The sequence below is a fragment of the Stigmatopora argus genome, chromosome 15 (assembly GCF_051989625.1).
Source record: "Stigmatopora argus isolate UIUO_Sarg chromosome 15, RoL_Sarg_1.0, whole genome shotgun sequence".
In the NCBI taxonomy this organism is placed as follows: domain Eukaryota; kingdom Metazoa; phylum Chordata; class Actinopteri; order Syngnathiformes; family Syngnathidae; genus Stigmatopora; species Stigmatopora argus.
This window is the reverse complement of record NC_135401.1, coordinates 6,525,088-6,543,668: the sequence shown is the minus strand read 5'-3', so window position 1 is coordinate 6,543,668 and position 18,581 is coordinate 6,525,088. Positions and strand designations below refer to the sequence as shown.

The window sequence follows — 18,581 nt, the reverse complement described above, 5'->3', positions numbered from 1 at the left end:
TGATAATAATGATGATGATGTTTTTAAAGTACCTTTATGGAGCTCATCTTTGGTTGCCTTCTTCCCCACTTCTTTTTCTTAACAAAACAAACACATTCATTTCTTAATATGAAAATTGAATGGTTAATGTACAAAGAGGGAAAAATTAGAATCAAAAAGAAAATTAATAAATATTAAAACCAAAAAAGTGCAACAAATGATTTTGAATTTCAAGCCATCCGGTACTTACCATGAAATAAAAATATGAACAACTATTTCAAAGTGATAAAAAATCAAAACAATTAAATACATGCAAATGTTTTCTCCTGGCATTGTTGCACATCATTGAAAAAAAACTAATATAAAAATAATCAAAACATTCATTGCATTTGAATTGCATAGCAATATCAGTCCCAAAAGCAAAAAAAGTGCTTGAGTTGATCAATAATCAAACAGTATGGAATAGAATCATTAATTATTTTGTAAAATCTAATCTTAATATTGATTTCATTTCATTGTAAGTTTGTATATCAGCTCATGTATCTTCGTTAAATAGGAACTAATAATCGGTTCAAGAAAAAAACAATGTGCAGGTGCAAGTAATTGGTAAACACCAGAAATCCCACAGCTGCAAGCAAACATCGCGTCTACCACGATGCGCCTCTGTGTACTTGTAAATGAAAATGCCAAAGAAAAACAAACCACAACGGACTTTAAGCACCTTTTATGGTGTTTCACCACCAAAGAAAAAAGATCTAACCGAGCCGAAAGCCAAACGAGCGATTTTCCCCGTGAAAAGTCGCTCCAACAAGTCCGATGGATTGAAGTGAACGACGAGCGCACTGAAATGTTTGGCAAAATTCTCCGATCGCATCCACAACCAGCTCGGAAAACAGGTGCGCTTTTTTGTTTTGTTTTACAAACGTGAAAGGATCGTATAACACACGAAAATAGCACAAGCGACCGCTAATAAACTTTCTAGCCCAGAAGACAAATGCAGACTTTTTGCCCTATTTTTTCCCCTCGCCCAACTTTCATATGCACGTTTTGCTATTCGGAGGATATTCGTTTCCTGAAACGATTTGGAATGGAGTGCGTATCATTGCTGGTGCGGACCAAGCAGTGGTCTTGTGAATTTTGGGGGCTTTCTTTTTGATGGATTGGAGCATATCCCCAAAACGGAGCAGGACATTGTTTCCGGCGTGTCAGTGGTCACTGATGGAGAAATCTGGGCCAATTGAACTGGTTGATGACCCAACTGTTGTCCAACATGATCAATTTGAATGCTGGAAATTGATGAAGATGATAATGGTGGAGACAGATGAGGAGGAGGAGAACATCGATGAAGACTCCTTAAGACCACTTGGTGAGTACCAATCTCAGTTTCAGGGTATTTGTGTGAAAAAAATGATGTTGATGTGTACACCTGTGTATATCTATATAGCTATATATCTATGTATCTATATCTCTATATCTCTATGTATCTATATATCCATATATCCATACATCTATACATCTATATATCTATATATTTATATATCTATATGTCTATATCTATATGTCTATATGTCTATATCTATTTGTCTATGTCTATATATGTATATATATGTCTATATCTATATCAATATCTACTATATCTATATATCTATGTCAATATCTACTATATCTATATATCTATATATCTATATATCAATATATCAATATATCAATATCTACTATATCTATATATCTATATATCTATATCTATACCTATATCTGTATAGTATCTTTATATCTATATCTATCTATACCTATATCTATACCTATTTCTGTATAGTATCTTTATATCTATATCTATACCTATATCTATATCTATACCTATATCTGTATAGTATCTTTATATCTATATCTATACCTATATCTGTATAGTATCTTTATATCTATATCTATACATATATAGTATCTATATATCTATATCTGTATGTCAATATCTCTCTCTATATATATATATGTGTGTGTGTATAAACATCAATATATATGTATTTTAAAAAATTGACAGTAATATACTTTTATCTAACCATTCAATACCTTTTGTCACCGGTGTGGACTTTTGGTTTTCTTTGGAGGTCTCCTTCTCTGCTGTATAAAAAAAATCCCCAAAGGATAGTAACAGTCATTTAAATTTTACACCATCACATTGTTAGTAAACGGTATCAAACGTACCTTTTGTCTTTAAGAGTGACGGAGCCTTTCTCCTCTTTGTTTCCGGTTTGTTATCTGAAAGAGACAAAATGCATTTTTTTTTTACATTACTGCTGCAAATACAAAAATGGACAATTTATAAAATACTTCCTTGGAAGTTGACAATATTTGAATTGTGAGCATATTTAAGCGAACCTTTCTTCAGTGGCAACACTTTGATTTTGTCTCTGGTTGTCGATGCATTTTTGTGGGTCAACTTGGCTTCTGGAAATTATTGGAAATAATGGAAAACTTAGTTTAGGTGTATGTTTCGGCCAATTCAAACACTTGTTACCTTCAACAGCGCCACTCTGCTCGGTCCGAGGTGGAGCAGCTTCAACCAACAAGAAAAAAAATCAAATAAAATAAACGGGGTATTATTGTTGAACAGGCTGTAATAAGAAATCATCATAAATGTACGGACCTTTTTCCCTCGTCTTCAGTTTGATGTCTTCCGTGGCTAATAAAATATGTTAAAATATGACAAGGTGAATGCTAACAAATGCCTGAATAGTACCATAGTGGAGCCTTGACTTGCAAGTTACATTTGTGAAGATTACGCTGGTATATCAAAGCACTGCTTTTCAAAACTAGCCTACTCAATGAAATTAATATGAAATTTCAAGACAAATCTACAACAATATCACGAGGTAGCAAAGGAAAAATGATTGAAAAATTAAATAAAAAAGAACCCTTAAGTCAAGGTCCCACTCACCGTATTTATCCATAATATTCTCATTTAAGATGCAGAATACATACGTGTTTTTGCAGGTGACTCCCGGACTGTCTTTACTGGCCCTCTGATAACTGAAATACAAAAAAGTAAAAAACAATATACAATTCCATAAATTACAAAAAGAAAAGAAAAAAAATACCTTTTTTCATTGGCACTATTTTCACTCTCTCCTTCAGCAAAGACACATTTTTCGCGGGGCCTTCGTGTTCTGGCAACACATTTAAAAAAATGGATGCATACAAATGAACTTTTGGCATTAAAAAGGCTTGAAAAACAGTATAAGAAAACGTGAACTGTAAATACCTTTCTTTGTAAGTTCTGGTTTAGCCGTCACTTTGGCAACTTTCAGGGCAAACAGACAAGGAAACAATTTTAGTCTGTATAGAACAGGGGTGTCCAAACTATTCCACAAAGGGCCGCAGTGGGTGCGGGTTTTCATTCCAACCCATCAAGATGACACCTTTTCACCAATCGGGTGTCCTACAAGTGCAATCAGTGGATTGCAGTCAGGTGCTTCTTGTTTTCTTCAGAAATCTCATTGGTCAAAATGTCTGTGCTGGATCGGTTGGAACAAAAACCTGCACCCACAGCGGCCCTCGAGGACCGGTTTGGCCATCCCTGGTATAGAACTACATAGATAAACAGTATACATAGTAGTATATCAATATGCTGTATTGTTGTCAAATCTATAAATAAAGTATCGGTCGATACACTGTATGCTACAAAATTTGAAGTTTTTGTCCCTAGAGTTAAAGCTTCAACTTTGAAAGCATATATATTTAAAAAAGGTAAGTGGTATTTGTTTTTTTACATTCACATGTTCCATTTTGAAAACAGGCCATTTGTTTTATGGCAATTCTTAGCATTCTGAGTCATCTTTCTGCTAAAAATGTTGAAAAGGAAAAAAGCAGCATTGAAAAGATGAGTACTTTTAGTGAATAATTGTTTATTTTAGTTATGCTCCCCTTCATCTGATTGTATTTGAATTGTTAGACATGGAATGAATTATCTTTGAATTGTGAAACTCATCTTCCTGAGCTATTTCAATCAATTAGACGTCTCATTATAAGAGCAACCTTCAAGGTTATTTTTAAACAAAAAATATTTGTAACCATAAATAGTTGCCCTGTATGGGTTAAATATCCATTGCGTAATAGTGTTTTATTACACTAAAGCTAGTATTCAACAAACCGAGTAAGTATATATTCCTATCTTTTGGCACAACTATGCAGAGTTTGTCTCAATGCTAACTGACCTGTTTTTGTGGGTTCTACTTTGGGAGTCTTCTCTTTTTTGTCCACTTTGGAAGTGTCAACTGTGTCTTTGATGGTCCCTGTTCTGTCTTTGAAATCTTTCAAGAGCCCCCTAGACAAAGTCTGGTCTTCCTTTTTGGATTGTTTTAGAATATCTTTTGACTGTTCCTTTTGCTTCTTGACTAGTACGGAAAGGTCTTGAGGTTCTTCCTTCTCCTTCTTCTTGGGAGTTTTGCTGACTTTTTTCTCCCGTACCAAGAGTGCAGGTTCCCACATAGATTTTCTAACTTCTGGTTGACGTTTTTCTTTTCTAGAAGCTTTCGTCTCTCCATCCTCTGGTTTGAGGTGCGGCTTTGCGTCTTCACTTGGTTCTTTTGGAGAAATCTTCTCCTCTTTCACTTTCTCCTTTGGGACCTTCTCCACTCTGGTCTGTCTTTTGATGGATCTTTTGACTCCCATCTCCTCGCTCAACAATTCTCTGGTGTCTTTTTCAAGTGGTGTCTCCTCTTTTTTGAGAAGTCCCCTCTCTTCTTTCACCACGTTGGGTTTCATCTCCTTCAGGACTTCTTGGGACGGTTTCAGAAGAGCTTTCTTTTCCGTCCTTGCTTTCGAGACCATCTTCTCCTCTCCTACAGGAGATTTATTTCTCTCTTTTCCCTCAGAGACATTACTGTCTTTGGCGACTTGTTGCCGTTTGATTGGTCTCAGAACCTTGGCCTGTTTTCTGACGTCCTTCTCCACTTTCCCGACTTCACGTGGTTTTATCTCCTTTTTACCCAGAGCGATAGCCTCAGTATCTTCTACCTCGTGTTTTTGTGGCTGTCCTGTAGGGGACTCCTGAGGTTCTTTTTCCACTTTGGGGGGTTTCTTGACTTCTTGCGTGTCATTGGTCAGTTCCTTTTGTGGTTTCTTGAGGGTTTCTTTGGATGTACTTCTGGAAATGAGCAATTTTTCACCAGGTTTCTCATCTATGATCACATTTTTAGTCGCGTTGTTTGCTTCTGTTACTTCCTTTTGGACTTGGACCATTCTTTTAGAGGGTGGTCTCCTGTTTTTGAGTCCCCTGATATGGACGCTCTCCCTAGTTGGTTTCCTGGTTTCGGACTCATCTCTATGGTTTTTTTTAGGTTCTCTTAGTTCGACAGTAGGAACCTTTGCTTCGGTGTCTACTTGGACAGGTTTACTTGGCTTCATGGGAGGTTTGTTTAGTTTTTTGGGTTCTTCCTCGATATACTTCTCCTCTTGCTCTTCTCCTCTTTGAGGCCTTTGTTGCTTTGGTCTTTTCTTTTGTGCTTCTTTAAGTAATGCACTGATGCTTCTTAGTTTTCGGTGTGGTTTCACGCCAGTTAGTTTTTCACCTTCTTCTGGAAGAGACTCTACAGCATTTTGAGCTTTGAGAAGTTTGCCGAGCTCGTCTTCTTGGTGCGTTTCTTCCACCTCATCCTCAGTAGATTTTTCGACCTTCTCTATCTTTGTAGTTTCAGTGTCTTCACTAGCTTTTGGAAGTTTCTTGGCTTCTTTTGGCAGTTTTTCTATAATTTTCTCGTCTGTTAGAAGTTTTTTAGCTTCCCTGAGAAGTTCTTTGACTTCTTTTGGAAGTTTCTTGGCTTCTTTTGAAGGTTTTTCTATGATTTTCTCCTCTGTTAGTAGTTTTTTAGCTTCCCTGAGAAGTTCTTTCACTTCTTTTGGAGGCTTCTTGTCTTCCTTTGAAAGTTTTTCTACAATATTCTCCTCTTTTGGAAGTTTCTTGGCTTCCTTGAGAAGTTCTTTGACTTCTTCTGGAAGTTTCTTGACTTCTTTTGAAGGTTTTTCTACAATGTTGTCTTCTTTTGGAAGTTTCTTGGCTTCTTTTGAAGGTTTTTCTACAATTTTCTCTTCTTTTGGAAGTTTCTTGGCTTCCTTGAGAAGTTCTTTGACTTCTTTTGGAAGTTTCTTGGCTTCTTTTGAAGGTTTTTCTACAATTTTCTCTTCTTTTGGAAGTTTCTTGGCTTCCTTGAGAAGTTCTTTGACTTCTTTTGGAAGTTTCTTAGCTTCTTTTGAAGGTTTTTCTACAATTTTCTCTTCTTTTGGAAGTTTCTTGGCTTCTTTTGAAGGTTTTTCTACATTTTTATCTTCTTTTGTAAGTTTTTTGGCTTCTTTTGAAGGTTTTTCTACAATTTTCTCTTCTTTTGGAAGTTTTTTGGCTTCCTTGAGAAGTTCTTTGACTTCTTTTGGATGTTTCTTGGCTTCTTTTGAAGGTTTTTCTACAATTTTCTCCTCTTTTGGAAGTTTTTGGGCTTCCTTGAGAAATTCTTTGCCTTCTTTTAGAGGCTCCTTAATTTCTGTTGGTATATTTGGAGTTTCTTTGGCTATTTTTTTAGTTTTCATGCGTTCGGTAGGCGGTTGTTTGAGTTCTTTCTCTTCATTCAGAGGTTTCTCGGCTTCCTTAGAAAGTTCTTTGGTCTCTCTCTCTTCTTGCAGAGTTTTCTTGACCACCTTTACCTTTGTAGATGGTTCTTTGACTACTCTAGGAGATGTCTTGGCTTCTCCTGTAGGTTTATCAGCTTCTTTTGAAGCATCTACAAAACGTTTTTTGACTTCTTTCTCTTGTTTTCGTGGTTTCTTGACTTTCTTGGAAATACTTTTGACCAACTTGTCTTCTTTCGGAGGTTTCTTGACTTCCTTGGAAGTTCTTTTGACCACCGCGTCGTCTTTCGGAGCGTTCTCGACTTCCTTGGACGTTCCTATGACCACATTGTCTTCTTTCAGATGTTTCTCAACTTCTTTCGAAATTTCTTTGACCACCTTGTCCTCTTTCCGAGGTTTCTCAACTTCTTTCGAAATTTCTTTGACCACCTTATCTTCTTTCTGAGGTTTCTCGACTTCTTTGGTCATTTCTTTGATTTCTTTCTGTTCTTTTAAATGTTTCTTCACCTCCATTGCTTTAATAAATCGTTCTTTGGCTTCTTTCGGCGATTTCTCGCTTTCTTTTGAAGCTTCAACAACTTCTGGAAGTTTCTCGACTTGTTCAGAATGTTCCTTGACAGTTTTTTCTTTTTTCTGGGCTTTCCTGACTTTCTCTTTTTTAGAATGTTTTTTGGCCATCTTCTTTTCTTTAGGAGGCTTTGTGACTTCTTTGTCTTCGACCTTCATTGATTCCTCAACCTCGTTTTCCTCCTGAGGTTTCTTGTCTTCATCTGAAGTTTCCTTGACCTCCAGCACAGCTTTTTGCGGTCTCATCACTTCTTCTCTTTCTATCCCATCAGGTGCTTTCACTTCTTTCTGAGGTTTTAGGACCTCCTTCTCTTCCTCCTCCATATTTTTGACTTGTTTTATAAGTTTCTTTGCTCTTTTAGAAGCTTCTTTGACATCTTTCTTTTCTTTTTGTAGTTTCTTGATTTCCCTGTCTTTTCTAGAAATTCCCATGACTTCTTTTAGAGTTTTGGGGATTCGCTTCTTTACATCCTTTAGAGTTTGGCGGGTCATCTTCTTTTGTATCGTCTCATTTTTTACTTCTTCTTTTGGCAGCTGCTCTATTATCTTTTCAGTAAGAGGTGGCTTGGCCTCTTCTTTGGCGGATGTTGTCATCTTCACATTATCTTCTGCTGCTTTTTTGGCCATTTTCCTTTTGTGAATCTTTACCACAAATGGCTTTTTTGCCTTCATTTTGTCCTTGGTGGGTTTTTCTTCAACTTGCGACTTCTTCACTGCTTTCCTTCTCAGTGGTTCTTCTAAAAGAAAGGAATAATTATTAGTGTATGATAGTAATATAGCATTCTTTGTTGATGAGCAATTCCAAATACACACAATACAATTTAAGAAAAATGTATTACAGCATTAACAATGAAAATCATTATTATAAACACATTATGTTCTACTTTTAAAGGGTATTTTGATGAAGTGTCATTACCTTTTTTTGTCCTCTTTTTAAGGTGTTTAGCAGTCGCTTTTGGAGATTCCTCATGTTTGACATCTGTTTTCTCTTCATGTGCTGTTTCTTTTAAAAGGTCTATATATGGCCATACCATTTTATGAGTATGGATGATACAAAAAAAAACACGTTGATTGGTTTATACATTTTAAATATTACCTTTAGGTAGAACTTGAACCTCTTCAGGTACCTGTTGTATTTCTATTTCCTCTTTGTCAACTGAAAAAAGTACAGACTATTGAATCATAATATTTTATGCTGTCACTTTCATTCGTATATTCATTCATTCATTTTATAAACAGCTTATCCTTACCGTGTGGCGCCCTAACGGAACAGGCCCAAAAAAAAAATAAAAATAAAAACACAACAATAAAACTGCGACTGATGAACAAGCATCAAATGGATTGTCAAGCATCCCATTATTTGACAATCATCACATAAAACAGACACAAGCTTTTTCATGATTAGACATGAAAAAAATGTACAAGGATGGAATGAAAAATGACTTTTTTTGGTACCTGCGTGGCACTCCGCAGGATCAGAGACACTCTTTCGGTCCTCACCCAAATCATCTTCCTCGTCAGCACGATGGTCCTCCTGCTCCTCATCCTCACCGACAAGCACCACGGTAGTTGGCCCCTCTTCTCCTACAATTCTTGTCTCATCTTCAGCATAGTCTATTCTCATTTTTTCCTCATCTTCATCAGGCATTGTTGTCTCCTCTTTGTCATGTGATGTTGTTGTCTCAACATCATCATCCTCATCATCTAAATCCACTTTTTCCTCATATTCATCTAGTGTTGTTGTTTCATTTTTGTCATCTGATGTTGATTTTGCATCATCATCATCATCATCATCATCATCATCATCAGTCATTTCTTCCTTATCAGGCATTATTGTGTCTTCTGTATGATCTGATGTTGTTGTGTCATCTTCATCCTTTTTGTCATCTGTTAATTTCTCTTCACCATCCGCCATTTTTTCCTCATCTGGTGTTGTTGCTACCTCTTTGTCATCTGATGTTATTTTCTCCTCTTCATCAACAACCTCGTTTTGCTTCTCCATATTGGTCATTTTCTTCTCTTCCTCATCCTCCACATTAATATGTACAGTTGTCATTTCATCATCCCATGTCTTCTTTTCCTCATCTTTTAATCTAAAATTTCCCCCTTCACCCTCCTGCTCCTCATGTCCAGTTGTTATCTCCTCATCTAAGTTCTTCTCCTCTTCCTCATCGTGATCATATGCTGTTACTGCATCCACCTCTTCATCATGAGAGGATGCTTTGTCATCTTCTTCATCCTTTTCCTCCTCTTCATCATGTACAGTTGTTATGTCCTCATCTTCCTCCTCGTCCAAAGTCATCTCCTCTTCATCATCATGATCAAATACTGCTGTTGTATCCTCCCCTTCATCAGCCAAGGATGTTTTCTCATCATCTTCATCATCAAGTACAATTAGTACCTCTTTTTCTTCTTCCTCCACTTCTTCGTCTGCAGTTGTTATCTCCTCATCTATCTCAATTAAAGTCTCCTCTTCTTCGTCATGATCGTCATTAGTTATTTCCTGCACTTTATCAGGTAAGGAGCTTTTTTCATCGTCTTTCTCTTCCTCAGATAATAATAGGATTTTTGTCTCCTCATCTTCTTCTTCATCACCTACTGTTTTGGTCTCCTCTACGTCATTTTCATCATGAATTGTTGTCTCCTCATCTTCCTCTTCATCAAGCTCGTCATGATCAAGTTTAGTCGGGGTCTCCTCCGCTTTGGTAGATATTTTCTCCTCGTCCTCATGAGTAGTTCTTGCTTCTTCATCAACTACTGTTGTTATCTGCTCCTTGATTCCCGTGTAATCATGTACAATTGCTGAGTCCTCAGTTTCATCATCGTCATCAGCTACAGTTAGTTCCTCATCTATTGGAATTTTGTTGTCCTCTTTCTCCTCTTTTCTATCATCTTCTACCATAGTAGTCAACTCCTCGTATAGTCCTTCCTCCTCCTTTTTGCCAACTTCAGTTTCAACATCTGTTGTGGCATTAGTCTCTACATCATTGTCGCTTTTCTCCTCATCTTCTTCATATAATTTGATCTCCTCCTCGAACTTGTCGCTGACCGACAGATCTTTGGTTGTTTGACTCTTTTCCTCCTCCTGCTCCCTCTCCTCTTCTTGGATGTCCAGTGATGCTTCGAGGGCAACGCCTTCCACTAGTGATGTGATATCGACATAAATAAATCTCTCCTGGCCGTCACTTGTTAAGTTGTACAGAGCGTCCAGATAGTATTCACAGAGTTTTATCGGTTCCATATTTTGCAGTCACAGCTGTATTCCTAAATGGAATAAATTCACTTTTTTTTCCCAACTTGACTTGGTATATTATTATTACTAATTGGCATTTCATAATTCTGAACGCACATAAAAATCCTGAGTTTATTCATGAATTAATGTGTGCAGGTGCACAGTATGAATATATGCACACCCAGTATCTATGTAACTATCTATTCTATTTTTTGTATTAAAATAATTAGATACCATCTTTAATTAAAAAAAAAAAATCAAATCTATTAACATGCCAAATATCAATCAATATATATAGATATGCTTTTTTGCTTAAAAAAAAACATTCATTCAAATGTCTGAAATGGTGGCGAGACAAAATTGCGCAAATTGTAAAAATTAAGTTGCTTTTTTTAATGTAAGGGATTGTGTTAATAGAATAGAATATTGAATTAATCCTTATAGGTCACTCATTTCGGTAATGGACAGAGGTGGATTTGCAATGTCTATCGACTGGCAGCAATTCCAATCCTCCTTGTTCAAATCTTTTCATTTCCAATAGATAGGTCGCCTATGCAATGCTAGCCATTCAGTCAACCTAAAGATGTTGCAATCAACAGGAACCCAAATCTAATCCATTTGGGAATCATCTGTTTGTACTTTTATTCAGAAGAAAGAGTGAAATGGATCCAATTGTGGGAAAGGGGCTGTGACCACAAAATATGGTAAAAAGCGAAACATCTGTGAATACTCCTAGATGTAGTGTAAATGTGACGAAAACATCAAATACCCTGGTCTGCCTCTGACGCTTTTTCGTCTTCTTGGTCATCTTTGACGGCAGCGTGCATCGTCATCGTCACTTCTGGAACTGAACCACCAGCTTGTATTGTCACTTGTTATTACACGCGTTTACAGGCAAGATGAGGTGGAATGGGACACACAACTGCATGTTTATTACTATTATTATTGTAGTAGGTAGTTTAGAAAAAAACACTCGGTACAAGCTGTTGTACAAAAGATGCTTGAAAAATGCAATACATCATTTTCAATGTAAACAAAATATTGTAAAAGCAAAGGTCAAAAGGTGAGAAACAAATCAAACACATCAATTCCACGTTCAAATTTGGCATTTTGTAAAAACAACCATTCACACCAGGGTGCGACATTTTCACTTTGCGGGTGTACCCACTTTTTATTTTGTCATCGGTTAGATATAAATCTTATTTTGTGTAGATTCATACTGTGTATTTAGCATGTTGCAATGTGACATTTGAGAAAATACTGACAAAATGAAAAAGTGAAGGGCGTTCAGTTCTGATGCATATTTGGTCCCTTTTTCATGCTGTTTTGTTGTTTTTGTCAAAAGACAACATGCAACTTTTTCAGTATTATTTTCAATCATTTTAATACTGAAACAGGGTGCAGCATTGTTAAAAAAAAGTCATGGTAGAAACATTTTTGTTTTGTAATTACTTTTTACTGTGGTGTCACTGCTTTTTCTGGTTTCGGTGGGGCCGAAAATCTCGAATTATCAGTAAATAGCATGTTTGTGCAGTAGTAGAGCCATAATTGCAGTAAACAAAAAAATTGTTAAATTGAGCAAGCCTCAAAACATCACCAACCCTCGGACGACCCTCCATACTTTTCAAATGTTAGGTTTTGTTTATCTACACATAACAATGGACATACCAAGGCGCTTTATTTAAATTAGTATAAAAAGACAATAAATCAAAAGATATATTTTCTGCATGCATGTGACCTCGTGAATCCTCCAAAGTTGAACGACCAACCTTTTAGGAATGTGGGAGTTGCCTACATTTTGATCTGAACATTATTCAAATCCTTCTACTTTTGGAGAGTTCACGGTATCACCGAAAAATAAAACGCTTTTTATATTGAGATAAGAAACGTGGTCTTACCTTTGACAAATGTTGGCAGAAATTCACCTGCATTTTAAAGATCAAATTTGTAACTCATATGAAATTAGCAAGCCATATTTTAAGACAGGTGACAAAGACAAACGTCTCACCTTTGCGTCTCACCATTTGTCTGTCTGAGTAAGATGGCGTTTTTTCATCTAAAGCAAGATGATAACAAAACACCATTAAAACGCATTTCTCTTTGATAGTTTGACAAATTACCATTTGACAATACAGGTTTATAAAGGACCTTTTTCACGGATGACATCCTTAGGCCCCGAAGCGACAGGCTCAGCTGAGAACGAGATAAACGCCGAACGCCTTCATTAAGTCAACCTTGAAATCGATTGTATCGTACTGATCACATTACCTTGCCGTCCAACGATCACGGCCGACACGTAGGCCAAGAACAGTTCCTTCTTGTCAGTCAGCGCCAATGCGGCGTCTTCCATCGCTTTGGCGGGGTCAAAGGCCGCGTCGGGCAGGACCCCCATGATGGCGTCGACCAGCAGTCGGTACTGCTCCGTGACGATGTGGGTGGTCCTGTTCAGGGCGGCGGAGGGGCTGAAGTACGTCGCTTCCCGGATGTCTGATTCAAGACAAGTCATGCGCAACAATCGTGATTAATTGTCTGCCGTTCTCAGCGACAGATGTCCAATCCATTTGAACTGGGAGGGCCGAGGAGCGATCGTTTGTACAAATGTATTGGATGTCTGTCATCGTTAATGAGAAGGACGATAAATCTTAAGTAACATAATTAGTTTTTTGGAAGGTATTGCGAGTGAGATTGAGTTGGAATTCACCATTTTTCTTACTTCAATTTTTAGAAATGTGAGTATTGCCATGCACTTGATAACTCATTTTATTGAGTTAGAATTGTTAACTTGATCAAATGAATTAAGAGAATTTAGGAATTGGAGTTTTTCTTAAATCTCAAGTTAACATGACGTATACAAAGTGATATATTATATATATATTTTAAAGTGAAGAATCATAAGGACAAACCATTGATGATTTCAACCACGCCGTCTGTGGCGACCGCCATCACTTCCTGCGCACCGTCTTTTATTTTGTTGACAGTGTCGTTTGCGATGCTGACAACGTTGGCACCGAACACCACAGGGTCCACAAAGTTTATGTCGATGCTTCCTTTAAAACAAGCATACAAAGTACACATTTGGCTTCTTTTTGAGACTTGCCGTTTTTCAGACTAAAAGTATACTTGAATGTAATCAAATCTACTTGCAGTCTGAACAAATATGTGGTCAGGAAGACATTACGAGATATTATTCTAAGATCATGAAAGGAATTTGCAAAATTGCATTATTCATGGGTCAAACCTACAAGAAATGGATCCTCAGTATGTCCTGAGATTTTTGGGGAAATTTAAGGACAAGTCAAGGGTTACAAAAATCTTGAAGGGTCATTTTTCAAGACGGTTTTCTCTTTTTGAAGTCCCAACTTCCAGGCGCAATTTTTCAAAGATACAACGTTGCAGCCAAAATACTTCATCTGTTTTAGGGAAACTGGGATCCTACTGTTTTTGATTCAACGAAAGCCCAATTCAGGACAAAAAAGGGTGACCGTGACTCATTTGGTCATGGCAACTCGCTCTTCTTTTGACTGCAAGATTCCTTTTTAAGTCGACAAAGAAGTAAATACCTCGAATTAAATCGAGAAGCGAGTCCAAGATGCCACAGAAAAACAGTTGAATGGAACCCAGCAGGCGGCACACAAAGTTATTTGTGCGGGAGAAGAATCCTCGGCACCAGGGAACCGGATCCACCAAGCTCAGGTCAATTGTACTCGAACTCGACACTGTGGAGCGACATCATCTTTCCAATTATTATATCGTAATCCAAGAGCACCTTAAAAATTGTGCCACTGACTCATCACGAAAACAAGAAATGTGGCATATTCTGCTGTTATGAACATTGTAATGGACCCACCTTTATAGATGCGTGCTATAGTGAACAAGACGGCGTCCACAGCGGAACACAGCGCGTCCTTGAGGGCCGCCGCCGCCCCGGACACACACTCATTGGCCGAATGGAAAAGTTTTCTACCCTTCACCACTGGATCCACATAACTCGGATAGAACACACCTGCGGTCAGAAGCATCATTGTGCCATTAAGTCGGGGGTCAGGGGTCATAATTTGGAGACCCCTGGGTCCGAGAGTGGCAGGCGTGTGCTTTTTTCAGTACCTTTTTCATCGGAGAAATACCGCACGAATGCTTCTTTAGCTCGATCTATTTCGTCCAGCACATATGCTCCAGCGGACGCAGGGTCGCTTATGTCTGGTGCGCATTCTAGGAAGGAGGCGGAAGAAAAACAAATAAGTAATGGAGTTACAAGACTGTTGTGTGTCCTGTGCCGTTCATGGGAATGCTCTTCCAGGAGGTCACCTTGAAACTTGTTGACAAGATGGGTTACTTCTTCCACGCCGTCGTACGCAGCTTGGACCGGGTCGGATATGATGTGCTGGATGTCTGGACGTGGCAAAATTTGTCGTGATTAGGAGCCGTTAGCGCAAATATGCCTAATTTCATCACTTACCCGGGACGGCCTTGTACTCAACAAAGTCGAACATGACCACGCCAACCGTCAACCAGCACAAGAGAGCGGCCAAAGCGATGAGCAGCTCCACAGACACTCGAAGCTTGTTCAGTACCATCACAACTTTGGACTTGAGCGAGCCACGTGTAGTTTCTGCTGCGGCGCCGGGGGGCCCGCCGCCAATTTTCACCCCTTCAGATGGAAAAAAGGGCTTAGTTTGTATTTGATGAATAGTTTCAGTATTTATGCCTTTCAAATACTACTAATCACTGCAAGATGTAATCACGTGTGTTGTGATATTGAGTAGATATTGATGGCCATAGATGTCCAATCCATATCAAAACCTATTTACCTATCTATTTTTTTAAATTAATATTTATATTCTGTCAAGAATATTTTGTGAGCTACAATAACATTGCTGTGTAAAGGATAAAGCTGTGGTTTAACTATTAAAAGTACTGTAGTCATTCACTAGTGTAAATATCAAAAACTAGTACTACTACTAATAGCATGTCTCCTGTACTGTAAGTCATATATGAAAAACGTCATTAATAAAAAAATGATTTAGTATTTTTTGGTTCTGCATATAATGGTATTATTTTTATTTGAAAAATGGCTTGACCTAACCTATTTTGGTTTTGATGTAATCAGAATAAAATGGAAAATTTACATTAGCACACCTTGTAGTTTTCAGCTTTAAAATTCAGAATGAATACATTAATCAAATTAATTGGGGGCTGGTAGAAAAGCAACACATTGATGCCCCTTGTTTCTGCCTGTATTTACAGCTCAAGTCAATGGCCCAAGTTTCATAACACAAACCTAATTTAATCAGTTTCTTTCCAATGCAAAAAAAAATAGTTCTGAATAATAGAGAGTTAAATGCAAGTGTCACGCGGCTGCAAAGCCTCATGCTAATGCCACCGATATGTGATAGCTTGTATTTTTAGAGACAGCACTTTCAACACATTAGGAACTGATATTTTCTGTAATCAGATCTATCTATCAATAAATAAATACAAATTAATGCACTTTTTTGCAACCTTAACATCTTACTCAATTCAATTCAAATAGTTATTGAGAGAACTTCTCATTTGAAAAAAACTGTCTGACTAGTAGAACTGGACGCTTGTTATTAATCTTGCAGGCATTTGGATCATATTTAATTCGGTTTAATTGTCAAAGAATGACACTCACACACAAAATTAAGCCAATCAAGCCTACCGTCAGCCATGTTGACCACCTTGTGTAAGAATCCTTTTGATTTTGATTAAGTCATTTATTCCATTCTGGATCACTTCTTTGGAATTTAAAAAAAAATGAATAAAAAGCAGAAAGCGCAGTCTACGAGTGCATGTGGAGCTGCCTGTGCAACGGTGTTGACCGAGGTGGACCGGATAGGGGGGGCGCTAAGGGAGACGCATGTAACTGTACGCCCCCCTGGTCAGTTATTATTAGCCGCCAACTCTCGCACGCATTTTTGGGAGGTCAACGTGGGGGGAGGCGGGGGGTGTCTTACATGACAGGAAAGAGAATCCTGGGTGAGGCAAAACCAGAGATCAAAGGTATTTAAATATTTCATTGGCGGTCATGGAACGGTCAGTGCTCGGCGTCCAATCCACAATGCCAGTCAAAATGGATTGGATGTCGAGCACCGTCCACAGCAGCCAATGAGTTAACAAGGGATTTTAATGATGCGTGAGTAGATGAAGTATTGTATAATAATAGGCTTGAAGGCAGGCCCAATGGGAAATTGGGATTGTGATTTTCTGTCATTACAAATGTAAACATGTGTCAAAGTGGTGGCCCGGGGGCCAAATCTGGCCCGCCGCATCATTTTGTGTGGCCCAAGAAAGTAAATGATGTGTCAACTTTCTGTTTTATGATGGAATTCAAATGAAGATTGTAGATTATTTCCTGTGTTTCCTCATTTTAAATCAATAATTGCACAAATTTGTACTAATTTGAATGTCCAAAAATGATCTATTGGTTAGCACGATCGAGAAAGTTGTCAATTTATTAATCGATTACTTTTGGCAGCCTAGTTGGAAGACATAACAGCCCTCCGGATGTAATCGAAACTACAACGTGGCTCGCGACAAAAAATGAGTTTGACACCCCTGCACTAAGGCATTCCTTTTTTTTTAGTTAGGTCTGACAACTGTAACATTATTTTTCGTACGGAATTCAAAACTGATTTCAGTGTTTCTTTTCTGTAGCACAAGAAGTTATTAAAATTTAGTTCAGTTTTCCTAAAAACGTGATTTTTTTTAAAGAAAAAAAACTCAACTAAGATACAGTATTGATATAGAATGAGACTGCAACTTTTATTAAGTAAACTGGAGCAAACTGCAATTTTGGAATCAGCATTTCAATTTTACAATCAGCATCCAAATCTGGTATTTTTAGTATTATTTTGAGGCCGAAGTTGCGGCAGCCACCGGCGTAATGACGACGCTGAGCTCCCCGGGCACCGGAGGAGGGATAAACCTCTCCTCCTTCAGCAGCCGCAGCAACAGGTCGTCCTTGTTTAGCGGCCAGCGGTACACATGCGTGTTCTGTAGCCAGCCCGGAATGTCCTCCTGTACAGTGATACAGTGATACAGCAAGGCGCAAACTCTGAAGAAGAGGGATGCTGGTTTTTGGATTATTATGAAGGGGAATGTAACCTGGCATGCGTCCAGAAAGAGAACGGGGATAAAACGGAAGTTCAAGCTGCCTTGTTGGATGAATTCAAGCTGCATCTGGAAAACAAAACTTTAGTCCAATATTTACTCCTTCACTAACAATGACAAAAAAAAACAGTTAAACTTCAAGTCAAAGAAATTTTAGCTGGAAATCTCAACATTGTGGATACCGTATTTTTTGTAATATAAGTCGCACTAGCCAAAAAATGGACATTCAAAGGGGGAAAAATATAGACGTTATACAATTATTATACATTAAAGTAGGAGCAAAATAGGGATCAACAGAAAAAATAAAAACCTGTTTAATATCAACAGTTTTTTGGATAACTGTACAAAAATTACACATTTTATAACCACTGTCGATTAATGTAAATATCAATAGGATAGAAAAAATAAGTAATTGTTTCATTATGCACACCCTATTGTAAATAGCTGTGTGGTCTTATTTTTGTAATTTTAGACCAAGATAAAAGATTAAAAGATTTGATCACAAGTGTGTAGACTTTTAAAATCCACTTCCTAATCTTACCATGGAGTAAATGGACTTAGTGTGTAGGCTGCAGGAATTGACAACACAGCGTTCAATGTCCGCCTTGTAACGTGGACTGATGGCCACAATGATGAAAGTAGATGGCTGTGGGGTATATGGAAACCATTATTGAATATATTTGGACTTGTTTTCTGTTCACTAATACCTCACTGACTGCCATTAACAGAGATAAACGTACCGCCCGTTTGATCTGACAGGGCTGACGGCAATTATTTGCCGCCATCTCCTACCTGTTCAAACAGGTTGGACGTCTGACGTTAAATGATGATGCAATAAAATATTCTTACCGTGAATATTTTTCACTTTTCAATGTGCTATTTAAAAAATATATACATATATGCGATCCATGCACACTCAAATACTTGCTATACTGTACTATATTTGAAAATTATGAGTACACTTGCGTCTTTAATGAAGGAGTCTTCCCCGGTGATGATGTTCATATTTGTAAGGCGTCCATCAACGGTGTCCATCTGTGCCATTAACATTGTTTTG

The 18,581-nt window shown here is 37.8% G+C and overlaps 1 protein-coding gene and 1 long non-coding RNA gene across 2 annotated transcripts; both read right to left on the bottom strand.

Annotated features, from left to right (window-relative positions):
- Positions 1 to 39: 39 nt before the first annotated feature.
- On the bottom strand, positions 40 to 11,226 carry LOC144090102 (uncharacterized; the record flags this gene model as incomplete). Its single annotated transcript, XM_077621420.1, has 14 exons — positions 11,163 to 11,226; positions 8,617 to 10,281; positions 8,258 to 8,317; positions 8,078 to 8,176; positions 4,191 to 7,898; positions 3,239 to 3,277; positions 3,075 to 3,143; positions 2,959 to 3,006; positions 2,624 to 2,659; positions 2,495 to 2,533; positions 2,356 to 2,424; positions 2,182 to 2,235; positions 2,047 to 2,097; positions 40 to 77 (listed from the first exon to the last, which is right to left on the bottom strand). Coding segments are annotated over exons 1-14 (6,039 nt in total), but the record flags the coding sequence as incomplete, so codon positions are not given.
- A 1,171-nt stretch (positions 11,227 to 12,397) lies between these two features.
- On the bottom strand, positions 12,398 to 12,869 carry LOC144089617 (uncharacterized). Its single transcript, XR_013305117.1, has 3 exons — positions 12,662 to 12,869; positions 12,542 to 12,586; positions 12,398 to 12,449 (listed from the first exon to the last, which is right to left on the bottom strand). It is a non-coding gene; the product is annotated as an uncharacterized LOC144089617 (long non-coding RNA).
- Positions 12,870 to 18,581: the final 5,712 nt, after the last annotated feature.